The following is a 14,020-nucleotide window of genomic DNA, read 5'->3' as shown; positions in this document are numbered from 1 at the left end:
ATTAAAAACTGCTTTTATTCTAGCTGAAATAAAATAAATAAGCCTTTCTCCAGAAGAAAAAATATTATCAGACATACTGTGAAAATGTCCTTGCTCTGTTAAACATCATTCGGGAAATATTTAAAAAAGAAAAAAAAATTCAGAGCGGGGCTAATAATTCTGACTTCAACTGTATATATATATATATATGCAACTGTTTTTTTAATTAACATTTTTGAATGATATTGTATATTTTATTACATTTAAAAATTTTACATTTCATTTTTGAATTGCTGTTTTTACATCCTATCCAAGTTTTAAAAACGTATATGGTTTCATCTAATTAGTTTCATGACCTGAGTGCACACTGAAGTGATTATTTTCCACCAGATCGTGTTCTAGACTTTGGGTTCTGGATGTTCTTCGGCTGTTCTTGCTCTATCTCTGCACCTTAAAATGAAGCGACTCTCGCTATTTGATGTGGGTGTTGATTCAGGAACATCTCCTGCTCTAAATGCTTTAACTCACAGTGTTTATGCTGATCCCGAGTTGAACTGCAGCACTAAACCGATCGCCAGTTAAAGCAGTTTGTTGTATTTAAAGCTTCTTATCATCTTTAAACTGTCTTCTGAAACGCTCCTAGCAGAGAAGAAGCCGAAACATTAAATTACTTCCAGCAGGTGAATGTTTGGAGAGGTTATCACAGAACATTTTAATGGCCGTTTGTTTGTGAATGTTTTAGAGCTTCTCCGTTTTTCATTTTGCGACTCAGCAGTCAAAAAACAAGATGAAAACATTTATCTAGAGCCCATTTCAGGATTAATAAGATATAGCATGTTTTCACTATAGGACAGAGCAATATACAACTCGTTCCTCATGACAAGACGTTCTCATCTTTGAGAATATATTTAATGTTTCCACAATAATGACTCTAGTGGACAAGTGCTGCTGTATTAGACGTCAACGTCCTATAAAAAAAGCACCACAGGGAGCAATGACTCATTCAGCACTGAACGTGGATGATAATGTTGAACTTGGAGATTCTGATATAGTGAAATAGTCAATAAGACATTTAACGAAGGATAAAGGGAGTCCTGAGGGATTGTGTGTGTGTGTGTGTGTGTGGTTTCAGAGATATTATAAGAGCGTAGCTGAAATAGATCCAGTGACTGTTTTGAGTGTGTTTCTGTCAGTGTGTTTTAATGAGCTTTATTGGGTTTCATGGTTGTGCAGACAACCATTTGTCTGCTTCTACTGTCGAGTAAAAAAATAAAAATAAAATAATTGCAATTTCTATATATATGTCACAATTCTGAAATAGCTAGTTTTGAGTTTACGTCCGTCAATTCTGACTCGTTTTTGTATAAATCTCACAAGGTTATTTTTCTTTTATTTAATCTGTCAAATCTTTGATCTGTCAAATTTTTTTTTTCGGGATTCTGAGATTACATCTGTCATTTCAGATTTTTTAGATTGACATATCATAATTTTGACAAATTTTATGAATTTATGAGTTTACATCTCTCAATTCTGACTTGTTTTATAGGAATTTTTAGTTTACATTTTTTAATTCTGGCAACTTTTATCTGAATCCTAAGTTTACATTACATACATGAATTATGGTTTCATCTAAATTTTGAGTTGCCATTTTAGCATTTCTGACTGAATTTTATTCTGAGATTTAGGGCTGCACAATATATTGTTTAGCATCAATATTGCAATATGTGCGTCAGCAATAGTCACATCGCAGGATATGCAATGTTGACTTGGATTATATATGACCAGGAACCACAGGTCAAAACAGAGAGATTTGAGAAGACTCTGCAGAATTTAAGCACAATAGAGTGAAAGTTAATTATCTGAATGTGTTTTTAAGTCCTGTGACTATGTAAGCATTTTAATAGAGCATAAAAAAAGTTTAATAAAGATTGATTTTATTGAACAATTTATATAATGAAGACTATGCATTTTTAATTTACATTTGATTATTCAATTTCTGTAACAGAATACTATTTATTTCACTTCAATATTTGCTCCATTGTGTTTATGACTGTATTTTGTTTATTATATATATTTAATAAATTACATAAAAATATATTTATATTTCACTCCCCTATAAAATAATCCCAATCAATCTAAAGTCTTTGCAAAAAGAGTTATTTAAGTCATCTGGTGAAATTTTATTGCAATATATTACATTATATATATATCGCAATATATATCGCAGAGAAATTAAATATTGCAATGTGTCAAATTTCTCAAATATCGTGCAGCCCTATCCCATACCTTTTTTAGGTCCCATACCTATCCCAATGTCTTTTTTATCTGAATCTTAAGTTTACATAAATCAGACAGATTTTTTTTTTTGCTATTCAGATTTTACAGTATATCACAATTTGGACTTTCTTTTTAATTGTCAGTTTATCTCTAACAATCCAGCCTAATTTTTCTCAGTTTGAAATTTGGGCTTTTTTGTTTGTTTGTTTTGTTTATAACACTCTTCTTCTCTGATTTCTAAATTGCATATGATAATTCTTACTTTGTGAATCGTAATTCTGAGCTTGCAACTCCGAGTGTGTATTGAGTGTGATCCCGTCAGCTTTGTGAGCTTGATGTTTTAATAGTAAGTCAAATCTAGACATACGTGTTGCCAAACACACTCGGGCAAATAGATGTTGCCTGTTGAAATGTGAGGACTGATGACAGCACAAAGTGACAGCAATCACGTCCACCGCTGGCCTCGCTCTGTTAGCTTTCCATTGCTCACACAGAGCCTGAAGCAGCAGTTTGAAGACTTGAAGCGCAGAGAGATCAAGCATGAGGAGACTGTTATATCCTCCTTTTGTACTTGCTGCATGTGTTACATCATGTAGTGGCCAATAAACAACAGATGGTTGATATTAAAATTCTATACTACTGTATGTACGCTCTCAGAAAAAAATGGTACAATGTTGTACCAAAGAAGGTACAAACCCTTGCCACTGGGGCAGTAAATTTTATGGAACAGAATTGTACCTTAAGAAACAAATTTGTACCATTGCAGTTTGTAGCTTTAAGGACATGATTTGTACCGTGGGAAACCAAACTGTACCTTTGGTTTTTAAAACCTGCAGATACAATATTGTGCCTTCATCAAAGGTACAAATCTGATCCATGAAGATACCACTACAGTGACAAAACACTTTGTACCCTAACAGTGTCAAATGTGTTCCCTCAAGAACTATCTAAAGCTATTTTGCTATATTCAAAATTGGTCAATGTATTTTTAGTAAATATAAAACATCAAAAATGTTTTTAAAAATGTTTATTTTTGTGAAAATGCACCTTTCCCATTTACAATAAAGAATAAAAAATACTTTAATATGAATCAAAAGATCAATTTTTTGCTGAGCATTTCACAACACTTTTCACAAAAATGTTACAGAGATACATTCTCCCATGTACAATATAAAAAATGTTCTCCAATTTCCACACAATACCTTTGTAATCACTTAAAAGTTCATTTAGTTTACTTAATTTTAAAATAGAAACAGAATTAATAATAATACCTTTTATTTTTAGGCGCCTTTCAAAGCACTCAAGGACACCTTACAGCAGATCACAAGCACATCATAAAATACAAGCAGTTAAAATAACAATCAGCATAATATTAAACCAGCAGATCATTGAAGGCTATCCTAAACAAAAACGTTTTCATCTGAGATTTAAAATTGGAGAGTCCATCTGGCGAATGTGCAAAGGCAGGGAATTCCATAACTTTGGTCCTGTACAACTAAAAGCCCTGCCACCAAATGACTTCATTTTAAAGTTTGGGACAGATAACAGTTCAGAGAAGATGATCTCAGTGAACACAAAGGAGTGTACAAATGAAGAAGATCAGAAAGATAGTGAGGGGCCAGGTTATGAAGAGCTTTGTATGCTAAATGGATTTTGTATTGTATACGATAGTGAACAGGGAGCCAGTGAAGGTGTAAGAGAATTGAATTATGCAAAAGTATTGTAGCAAACGCCAAAAGGTGTGGATATCAATAATGAAAATGTAATTATCAGAAAATGCTTACCAAATGTTTATTAAAAATGCCTTAAATATTTAGTTTACAATAGCTATAGTTTTGTTTTACCTGTTGTTTTGTATTATAAAACTTAATAATTAATGTTTATGGGTTTCTTTAAACACATGCTTTTAAATGATGATTCATGTTTTGATATGGAAATAATTCATAAAATAACTTTGCAGAACAGAACAGTATCATAAGAGGTCTTTTCTGTATCATAAAAGGTACAACTTTTACAAATGTACAAAACTGTTCGTTAAGGAACATTATTTGTACCACTGTGTACCTGTTTTTTTTTTCTAAGAGTGTAGTTTAATAGTAAATATGTTGCAAATAGCTAAATATATTAAAGTGTTGCTAAAATTTCAGTGAATATTTTAAAAATGCTTTTAAATTTAAAAATAAAACATTTAAATTTAAGTAAATTAAGATATCACAAAAACATTAATTATAATGGCTCTAATATATAATATAATATAATATAATATAATATAATATAATATAATATAATATAATATAATATAATATAATATAATATAATATAATATAATATAATATAATGGTAGTAATCTTGATGTAAAGTAGGAAAAACTGCTTTTAGTAATTTTTATCTATTAAATTATTGTGGCACTTAATAGGCAGTATTAGTTCATTTAATTTAGTTCAATATTTTTAATATTATTTTAAATATAACACATGGTATTGAATATGCATACAATGTAGTTATGCTTTTTCAGTTTCCTCTATATTACATTCTGACTCCTTTTCCAGAGCCAAAAATAAATGATTGCTCCCCAAAAATGAATGATTTCAATATAGATATAGATAGACAGATTATATAAATAAAAAAATAAATATGAATTTGAGTGGCATTATTTGTTAAGTCTTCTTTTAAGAGCAATTGTTTGTTTTATAGGCAGTATAGTAAGATTTTTGTTTGCAGTATAGTGTGAAGTTGACTTGTAGTGTTATTTATTAAATATACCTTAAGCATAGTTGTTCAGTTTGTAAAAAAAAAAAAAAAAGATTTCTGCTGTTTGTTCAAACTTGTTCAAAAATTAGCTAAAACAACTCAATTCTTGAGATTCATTTTGGACAACTTAATTGTTTTATGTTGAATCCACTTGAGTTTTAACTTAATCTATTTGTGTTGGGACAACATGAAGGATTTGTGATTCATTGCCCCGTCCCCCAAAAAAGTATGTTAAAAAGGTGAATATGATGTACAGCTATATTTATTATTTATTTATTCTAAATTTGTTTGATATCATTATTGTAAATATACATATGAAAAAAATAATCAAAGATGATTCCTTGAATTTACTCAATTTTTTACATAAAGTCGTTGTTAACCATTTATTTGCACTGAATTTAAATAAACAAGTTGAATATTACTAAATTTAATTTGTATGTTTACATTCAACCCATAGAGACCATTTTAATGTGGTCATGTCATTGGCCCTTGACCATTTCCTGCTTGTTATCAAACTATTTCATGACTGTAACAAGAGGCAATTCAGTCAAAACTTAATGTTAAAACAGCTATCAGAACATTATTTATCAATATGTGTCTCTTTTTGGATTCTCGGAAGCTATAGAAATTAAAAATGTAAAACAGGAAATACGATGGGACCATTGTTTTTGTTTACATCCCTCAAAATGGTCTATAAATAGTTTGCAACAATTTTGCAGATATCATTTTTTCAGTGTAGTTTTGGTTACAATAGTAATTTAGTTTAAATCCAGTAAAATTACAACCCTACAGTTTCAGCAAATTTTAATGAGCAAATTTCAACCAATATAAAAAATTTCAACCAATATAAACCTACCATCAAATTAGGGCTGCATGATTCTGGCTAAAATGTGAATCACAATTTTTTATTTTATTGATTCTGTAAATGTAAAACATAGGTTAATATTAGTAGGATACTATTATTGTTAATTCTCAAACATATGGTAAAACAATACCATTAATATTAGGCCTATGTGTAGCTCTACTGTTGCTTAAAATGCTAAATTTTGTACAGTCATTATGATAGACTTAAACAGACTTTCAATATGTCCTGGTTGTTAATTCACAGTAAAGTGATGACATCAGAATACAACTATTCATATTTATAAAGTTGAATTATTATGTTTGAGACATATACTTGTCATTTGTCATTGACAACATTATTAGACCATTTGTTTTCACTGGTAAAATAAGACATTTGTCATTTTCAGATTCCCTCTTGTGTCATATTTAACATTACATAGGCTAGAGTAGTTATACTGACAGTAAACATTTATTTTCATGCACAACACTGTGTTCGCTATGAAAGAAAAAACAGATCAGATGCTTTTCGTAATCATAACTGTAAAATGCGTTATGATCATTTATGATGTGCGCGCCAGCTCGCGATCAGCTCAAGTGTGATTTCGCGGCGGCGAATACATCATCACATTAAGACAGAATTAACATTTATGGGTGAATTATACCTTATAAATTCAGTATGTGACACTTTTAACACCATTTGAAGGAGTCCATGTTGCTGTGAAGACTTGTGCGGCCGCCTTCACGCTTCTCTCCTGACTTTGAAAATATAATTGGCTGAATTATATAAAAAATATAAAAAGCTGAATTAAGATTGTGTGTTGAATCGACATCGAGATCTTTTTTCGCTTAATCGTGCAGCCCTACATCAAATAAACAAAAAGTGATACTCGCAAATTGTTCATCCCCAAAACATAAATCACAGACCCTCAAACTAGTTAGAAAGGGGGTGTCCACCATCTCCTCCTCCTTCCCCTCCTCTCAGTATGCCGCAATTTCTCTGCTCTCTCCTGAGCTGAGCTGTGCTGTAATTGTGGGATATGGGAGCGCTCGGGTGGACAGCTGTCAGGGGAAGATAAAGAGGGTTTCTGCGGGTGTTGGGGAAAGGGCTGCATCTGATGGAGGGCCCTGCTGCAGAAACCCCACCGGCTGAATTACCTGGCCGCTTTATAATTGTGTGAGAGGTGGCGCTTCCAGCAGCTCTGTCATTACTCAAGCTGGCCCGTCCCGGCACGCCACGGCCCAGCGAGGGATCTTCCTGCCTGCTTCCTTCCCTCCTACAGTCCCCCTTTTTCCATCTTGCGCTTCTGTCCTCCTCTGTTCTCTTGTTCTCTTTCGTCTTGAGGTTGGTGTGGAGCTGTGAGGGCCACTGGTTGAGGGGAAAACCATTACCTCTCATCAATCCCCCAGATCTCCTCAGGGTGCTTGCTATTGTTATGGTGACCCGGTATAGTGGCTTTTTGCGCATTCTGAACTTTTATTCTTTTTATTTTTTCTATTTTTGTCACAATGGGGTCTACTTTACTGCAGTGTCTATAGTGTAGCTTTGGATAAATGGTTGAGGTATGTGTGTGAAGGGCAAGGAGTGTGCTAATGACTGTGAAGACTTCATAATTGCACTGTGTCAAGGATATGGGAGTTTGTTTCTGCAATGAAATTTAAAAAAAAGGTAATGGAGTCTTTAATTACTGGTTCTGGAGGGTTTTTTGGTATATGCTGAGTTAACATCTTACTGTTCTGATGTTTTTCTTTAATTTCTTTCACATTTTCTGTGTTCTTTAAAAATTGGAAATATGAGTTAACAACTGTCAATTCTGACTTATTTGCTCATATCTGAGTTCACAGTTTTCAATTCTGGCATTTTTTTTAAATTCTCAGTTTGCAACTATACTCAGTTTGCAACAATACACTCACCGGCCATTTTATAAGGTACACCTTACTAGTACAGAGTTGGAACTCCTTTTGCCTTCAGAACTGCCTTAATACCTCGTGGCATAGATTTAACAAGGTACTGGAAATATTCCTCAGAGATTTTGGTCCGAATTGACATGATAGCATCATGCAGCTGCATCAGATTTGTCAGCTGCACATACATGATGCGAATCTCCCGTTCCACCACATCCCAAAGATGCTCTTTTGGATCTAGTGACTGTGGAGGCCATTTGAGTACAGTGAACTCATTGCCATGTTCAAGAAACCAGTCTGAGATGATTCACGCTTTATGACATGGCAGAATAGAGCAGTGTTTCCCAAACCTGTTCCTGAAGGCACACCAACGGTACACATTTTCAACCTCTCCCTAATCAAACACACCTGAATCAACTCATCAGAAGATTAGAAGACACTCCAAAACCTGAAGTTAATGGGTCAGATAAGGGAGACTATCAAAATATGTACTGTTGGTGTGCCTCCAGGAACAGGGTTGGGAAACATTGGAATAGAGGATGGACATAATCAGCAACAATACTCAGGTAGACTATGGCGTTGACTTGATGCTCAATTAGTACTAATAGGCCCAAAGTGTGTCTAGACAATATCCCCCACACTATTACACCACCACCACCAGCCTGAACCCTTGATACAAGGCAGGATGGATCCATGCTTTAATGTTGTTGATGCCAACACCATCCGAATGTTGCAGTAGAAATCATAACTCATCAGACCAGGCAACATTTTTCTAATCGTCTATTGTCCATTTTTGGTGAGCCTGTGTGAATTGTAGCCTCAGTTCCTGTTCTTCACTGACAGGAGTGGCAAGTGTGGTTATCTGCTGCTGTAGCCCATCCACCTCAAGGTTCAGCGTGATGCTCTTCTGCATACCTCTGTAACAAGTGGTTATTTGAGTTACTGTTGCCTTTCTATCAGCTCGTCTGGTCATTCTTCTCTAACCTCTGGCATCAGCAAGGCATTGAACAGAACTGCTGCTCACTGGATATTTTTTTTATTTTCGGACCATTCTCTGTAAACCCTAAAGTTGGTTGTGCATAAAAACCTCAGTAGATCAGCAGTTTCTGAACAACCATGCCACATTCAAAGACACTTAAAAAAAACATTTCTTCTTGGAATCTCATAATTCACGCTCATTTTTAATTTTCATCTTATAATTCAAGTTTATCTCGAATCTTTTTTGAATTCCTGTCTACATCTCTCAATTAAATTATTATATATTTTTTGTTTCTCTGTCAATTCTGACTTTTTTGTTTTTATTTTTAAGTTTACATCTGTCAATTCTGCCCGTGCAAGTTTTCAAATATCTCGCAACTGAAAGTTAAAAAACTCATAGTACCACTTCATATTAAGTAGCCTTAATTTCTATGTACTTGCATCAGAAAATAAGTGCAATCTGTTACAGTATTGCACAACACTTCTGGTGCTCTTGAATGGGCTACTGGTAAGGTTAGGGACAGGTATGGGTAGGTTTGAGATTGGGTGAAGGTGAGGAATGGGTCGACGATGTAATTACCAAAATTATTTACAGATATAATTTCAAGCAGATCATTTAAAAAAAATATTAGTTTAATGTAAAAGCATGCATGTACATCATAAGTGCTTTGTACTAAATGATAAATTACCTAGTAATTAAGGCCACTTATTATAAAATGCGGCAAACTCATTATAGTATATTGAATATAATAGTTTGTCTGAATTCTGAACTGATTTTTATTTTAAATAAGCTTTCACAAGGTTCTTTATAAAGAACACATCTTTGCTATTCAGTCATAATCAAAGCCATACTGTATGCCTCCACATTGTCTTTTCAGACTAAACAAGGACAGCACCCTCACCTTCCTGTGCTCCTCGTGAAAGCCCTTGTCTCTGTCACACCAGGGTAAAAAGCTTGTCATTTAGATAAGATAATCAACATGCTTCAAGGGTAATTTGCAGCACAGAGAAAAGAAAGAATACATGGTAATTACATGGAAAGCCTAGCAGTAAGAGTCTGTAGAAGAGCCTATAATTTTCTCTTTAGAGGCTTTTTACAAGGGCCATTTGCTCTAATGCTGTTTTAACTGATGACTTCGGAAGTTAATCTAATTAAGGAGCTGACGCTTCAGGTCTTTTTTTTAAAGTTTTTATTGCCTTTTTACCCACATGGTTTTATGTATAAAATACAGAGAGAGAGAGAGAGAGAGAGGAAGAGGGGGAGAGAGAGAAAGAGAGCGAGAGAGAGAGAGAGAGAGAGAGAGAGAGAGAGAGAGAGAGAGAGAAAGAAAAACAAACCTTGGTGTACATAAAATGATCTTGATTTTGTGATGTTCAGATCTCAAAAAAAGATCCCCCTCAAATGTCAATATTTTTTTAACTTAGGATCTTAAGTGAAGCTGAATATTATTAATAATTTGTGACTAATGGACATTAATACTGTAAACGTGTATGTTTTTTAACAGAATATCAGTAGAATCAGTAAATGAGTCACTATAATTACACAACAGTTAGTTCTGATTTTCAAATCTGATTGGCTGAGAGGTCAAGCGCACAATTTGTTTTCTCAAAGGGAGTCTTGAATATTAAGACTGTGTATTGAATCCCGAAATAAATGTAAACAATGTGTCTTCATGATGTATGTAGAAAAAAATAAGCCTGGAAGAAAGAAAATCCACATTGCCTAATACATATTTTGGATTATAAGGGTCACTATTATTTTCGATGACATTACACTGTTGCACCCCTTCAGCAAAAATTATTTTTGCTGCTTGTTCAAACTATTTTAAATGAGCTGAATCAACACAATTCTTGAGTTTTTTAGGGGGAAAACTTAAATGTTTTATGTTCAATCCATTTACATCTTTAAAAACGTTTAAGATTACATGAAGTAGTTGAGTGGAACCCAGCTTTTTTTTGTACAGTATACCTGTTACTGTTTGTTAATAATGCAACACAACTAGGAATACAAATACTGAAGAATGAAGAAAATGTCTCATGACTTTAAGTAAAGCACAGCTACTGGAAAAGCGCACAGGTGGAGATACTGTAGATATGTATAGGTGGTTTCCTTAAATCAAATGCTGCACTATTAGTGTTTTATATAGTGTACACACTCTTAAATATCAAGTTAAACCACACAATGTGGCATCATATTAGTATTTTATTGAATGAGTTGTGCTGTGGTAAAGCAACAGGCAGCACAAGTCGCTCAACAAGTACATTTATTTGGCATTACTCTATGATCTAAAATAAATGTGGATTTTTAAAAATAAATTAAATTAAATTACATTTTTACTACATATTTCAGTAAAAGACCTATGTCAAGACAAATGTTATATTAAGCCATAAAATCTTATAATACCTGAGGTTCCTTTTATGTTACTCTGTGTTTGTTTCTTATTTATTTCCATACTTGTAACTTTGAGCTGTTGTATAAATGCAATATCACACAAGTATAGATGCATGAAGAGTCTCCTTATATTTTGTCATATTGTGCAAGCAAATGGAATCTTTCTTACTGTTTCATGTTTGTTTATCATCTGTAGGCTGTCTTCAATCTCTTTCCCATCAGACTTTGTCAAATCTTGTTTTCCTTCTCTGTTGACCTCATAAATGTGTATTTGTCACTGATTTGCTTGTATCCCTGGTGCACATCTCTGAAATGTGTATTTCTCAGATGTATGTCACTGATATATACCAGACTGAACAGATAAACATGCATTTTTATTACGTGTCAAACATGAAATAGTATCTCATATATGTGCAACTGATGTGTATGTCTTTGTGTTTCTGTATCTACAGAAGGAGGAACATGTGAGGTGATCGCAGCACACCGATGTTGCAACAAGAACCGTATTGAGGAACGTTCCCAGACGGTCAAGTGTTCATGTTTACCAGGAAAAGTGGCTGGCACGACACGAAACAAACCCTCCTGTGTAGACGGTAGGAAACCAGATATTAAAAAGCATCTCCACAGGCAAAACAACAACCATTTATATGAAAACAATGCCTTTTATATTTTTTTCGGGGGATGTTCTGTGAAAATTAAAAAGCATTTTTCCAATAAATATATTATAATGTGCATCAGCTTATTAATAATAGGTCTATCAAGTTTTTAATTGTACTTTAAACTTTAATAGATGCACTGTTGCCATTTAAGTCTAAAATGTATGTACAGTTGAAGTCAGAATTATTAGCCCCCCTTTTAATTTTTTATTTTTTTTTATATTTCCTAAATATATTTAACAAAGCAAGGACATTTTCACAGTATGTCTGATAATATTTTTTCTTCCGGAGAAAGTTTTATTTGTTTTATTTTGGCTTGAATAAAAGCAGTTTTAAATTTTTTAAGAATCATTTTAAGGTCATAATCAGGGGCGCCGCTAGACCCAATTTACTGGAGCACGTACCCCAGTAAAAATCTCCAGTGTCCCAGTAAATGCATTGAGATATGATTTACTTCATATGCAAGTGTATTTATTAAGAGTGGTAATTCCGAAATAAAGACATTATTCCCTATGTGCAACCCAACCAACGCTGGTGAAAGCAGTGTGTTTAATCAAAAACCAAACTGACGCATCTCCGCATGTGCTCAGAGAACCCATGTGCCTCTCGCACGCGCTGCTCTTCTGCCGATGCGAGTCCCGGTAGTTAACATGCGCGCCAAAAAAGCAAGCTACTTGCTTGTCACACGCCGCTTATGTGTTGTAAAACCGCTGTAAAAACAGCCTTTTTTGTTTTGCAAATCGACAAAACTAAAGTTTAAACAAAATGATGCTGATCTTACTAAGCATGCCTCCTGATAGATTTTTTAGGTAAAGACTTAATAAACCTAATTCTCTGTTATGTGTCAAGTCTAAGACAACAGATAATTCTATAACACATCTTTTTTTGTATTTTATTGAATTGTCTATAGAATTTCATCAAATGACATTAATATTTATGCAAAAGATTTCTTAAATGATCTTAGCATATCACTCCAGTTGTGTCTAAACATTGTTTTCCAGTTACATTTAAGATTATTTAGAATAATAATTGTAGAATATTGTAAATATATATATATATATATATATATATATATATATATATATATATATATATATATATATATATATATATATATATATATATATATACATATATACATACCCCTGGTCATAATTATTAGCCCCTTTAAGCAATTTTTTTTTTCGATAGTCTACAGAACAACCCATCGTTATACAATAACTTGCCTAATCACCCTAACCTGCCTAGTTAACCTAATTAACCTAGTTAAGCCTTTAAATGGCACTTTAAGCTGTAAAGAAGTGTCTTGAAAAATGTCTAGTGAAATATTATTCACTGTCATCATGGCAAAGATAAAATAAATCAGTCATTAGAAATGAATTATTAAAACTATTATGTTTAGAAATGTGTTGAAAAAATCTGCTCTCCGTTAAACAGAAATTGGGGGAAAAATAAACAGGGGGCTAATAATACAGGGGGGCTGATAATTCTGACTTCAACTGTATATGACATGACAGAAATAATGTATAATAGACGCTTTCCTGTAGAACAACAACAACAACAGAAATGAATGCTGATGCAAATTGCGTAGATCACAACCTCATTATTGTGTGTTTTTCTTTTTGAACCTGCAGCAGGTGTAAAAGTCATTTGACAGAATTCCTATGTGAGCTGTTGGACTATGCAAAAGCGAGTGCCCATTATGAGTTTAGACAAGCATAATTTGGAATAACAGACGTTCAAAGCGCTCCTCAGATGACATTTCGCTTCAGCTGTCACCTTGACGTGATTTTAGAGGATTTATTCAAATTGGATGCAAATGCCATGAGGCACACATGACCTCTCCACTAAATCAAGATAACCCTCTGAAAATAAATAAATAAACAAATATTTAGAATACATGTACAGTATGTACATGCACATTTGTGTCATGATTAGAGCTCGTCTAATTTTTAACCCTGAGGCTGAAGATGCTAGATGCAGTATATATTCATAATTATATAAAGTCATTTTTATTATGTATTTGGGTCTTCAGTGACCCAGACCTATTTATTACATGGCTGTCTGGAATACTTGATTCAGATTGATCAGTCATAACATTTGGATGTATGTTATTCTGAGATAACTACAGCGGAAACTAATAACACAGGCTCATTCAAATATATTACCCTGACCATCAATGAATGCATTCACATCCATGTTTTTGACTGTTTTGTGCCAATTTGTGACAGACTAATACATC

The 14,020-nt window shown here is 33.4% G+C and overlaps 1 protein-coding gene across 3 annotated transcripts in view; it reads left to right on the top strand.

Moving 5' to 3' along the window:
* Nucleotides 1-14,020, top strand: part of LOC130237677 (chemokine-like protein TAFA-1) — a 308,089-nt gene that overhangs the window by 232,478 nt on the left and 61,591 nt on the right. For all 3 annotated transcript variants that reach the window (XR_008838566.1, XR_008838567.1, XM_056468687.1), the window contains exon 3: nt 11,575-11,715. Coding sequence is in view for 1 of the 3 variants with exons in the window: in XM_056468687.1 (XP_056324662.1) it covers nt 11,575-11,715 (141 nt within the window). In the remaining 2 variants the exon portion in view is untranslated. The remainder of the gene's footprint in view (nt 1-11,574; nt 11,716-14,020) is intronic.

Source organism: Danio aesculapii, chromosome 11 (genome assembly GCF_903798145.1).
Source record: "Danio aesculapii chromosome 11, fDanAes4.1, whole genome shotgun sequence".
NCBI lineage: Eukaryota > Metazoa > Chordata > Actinopteri > Cypriniformes > Danionidae > Danio > Danio aesculapii.
Note: the sequence above shows the minus strand (reverse complement) of the source record. Positions and strands in the feature narration are given on the sequence as shown.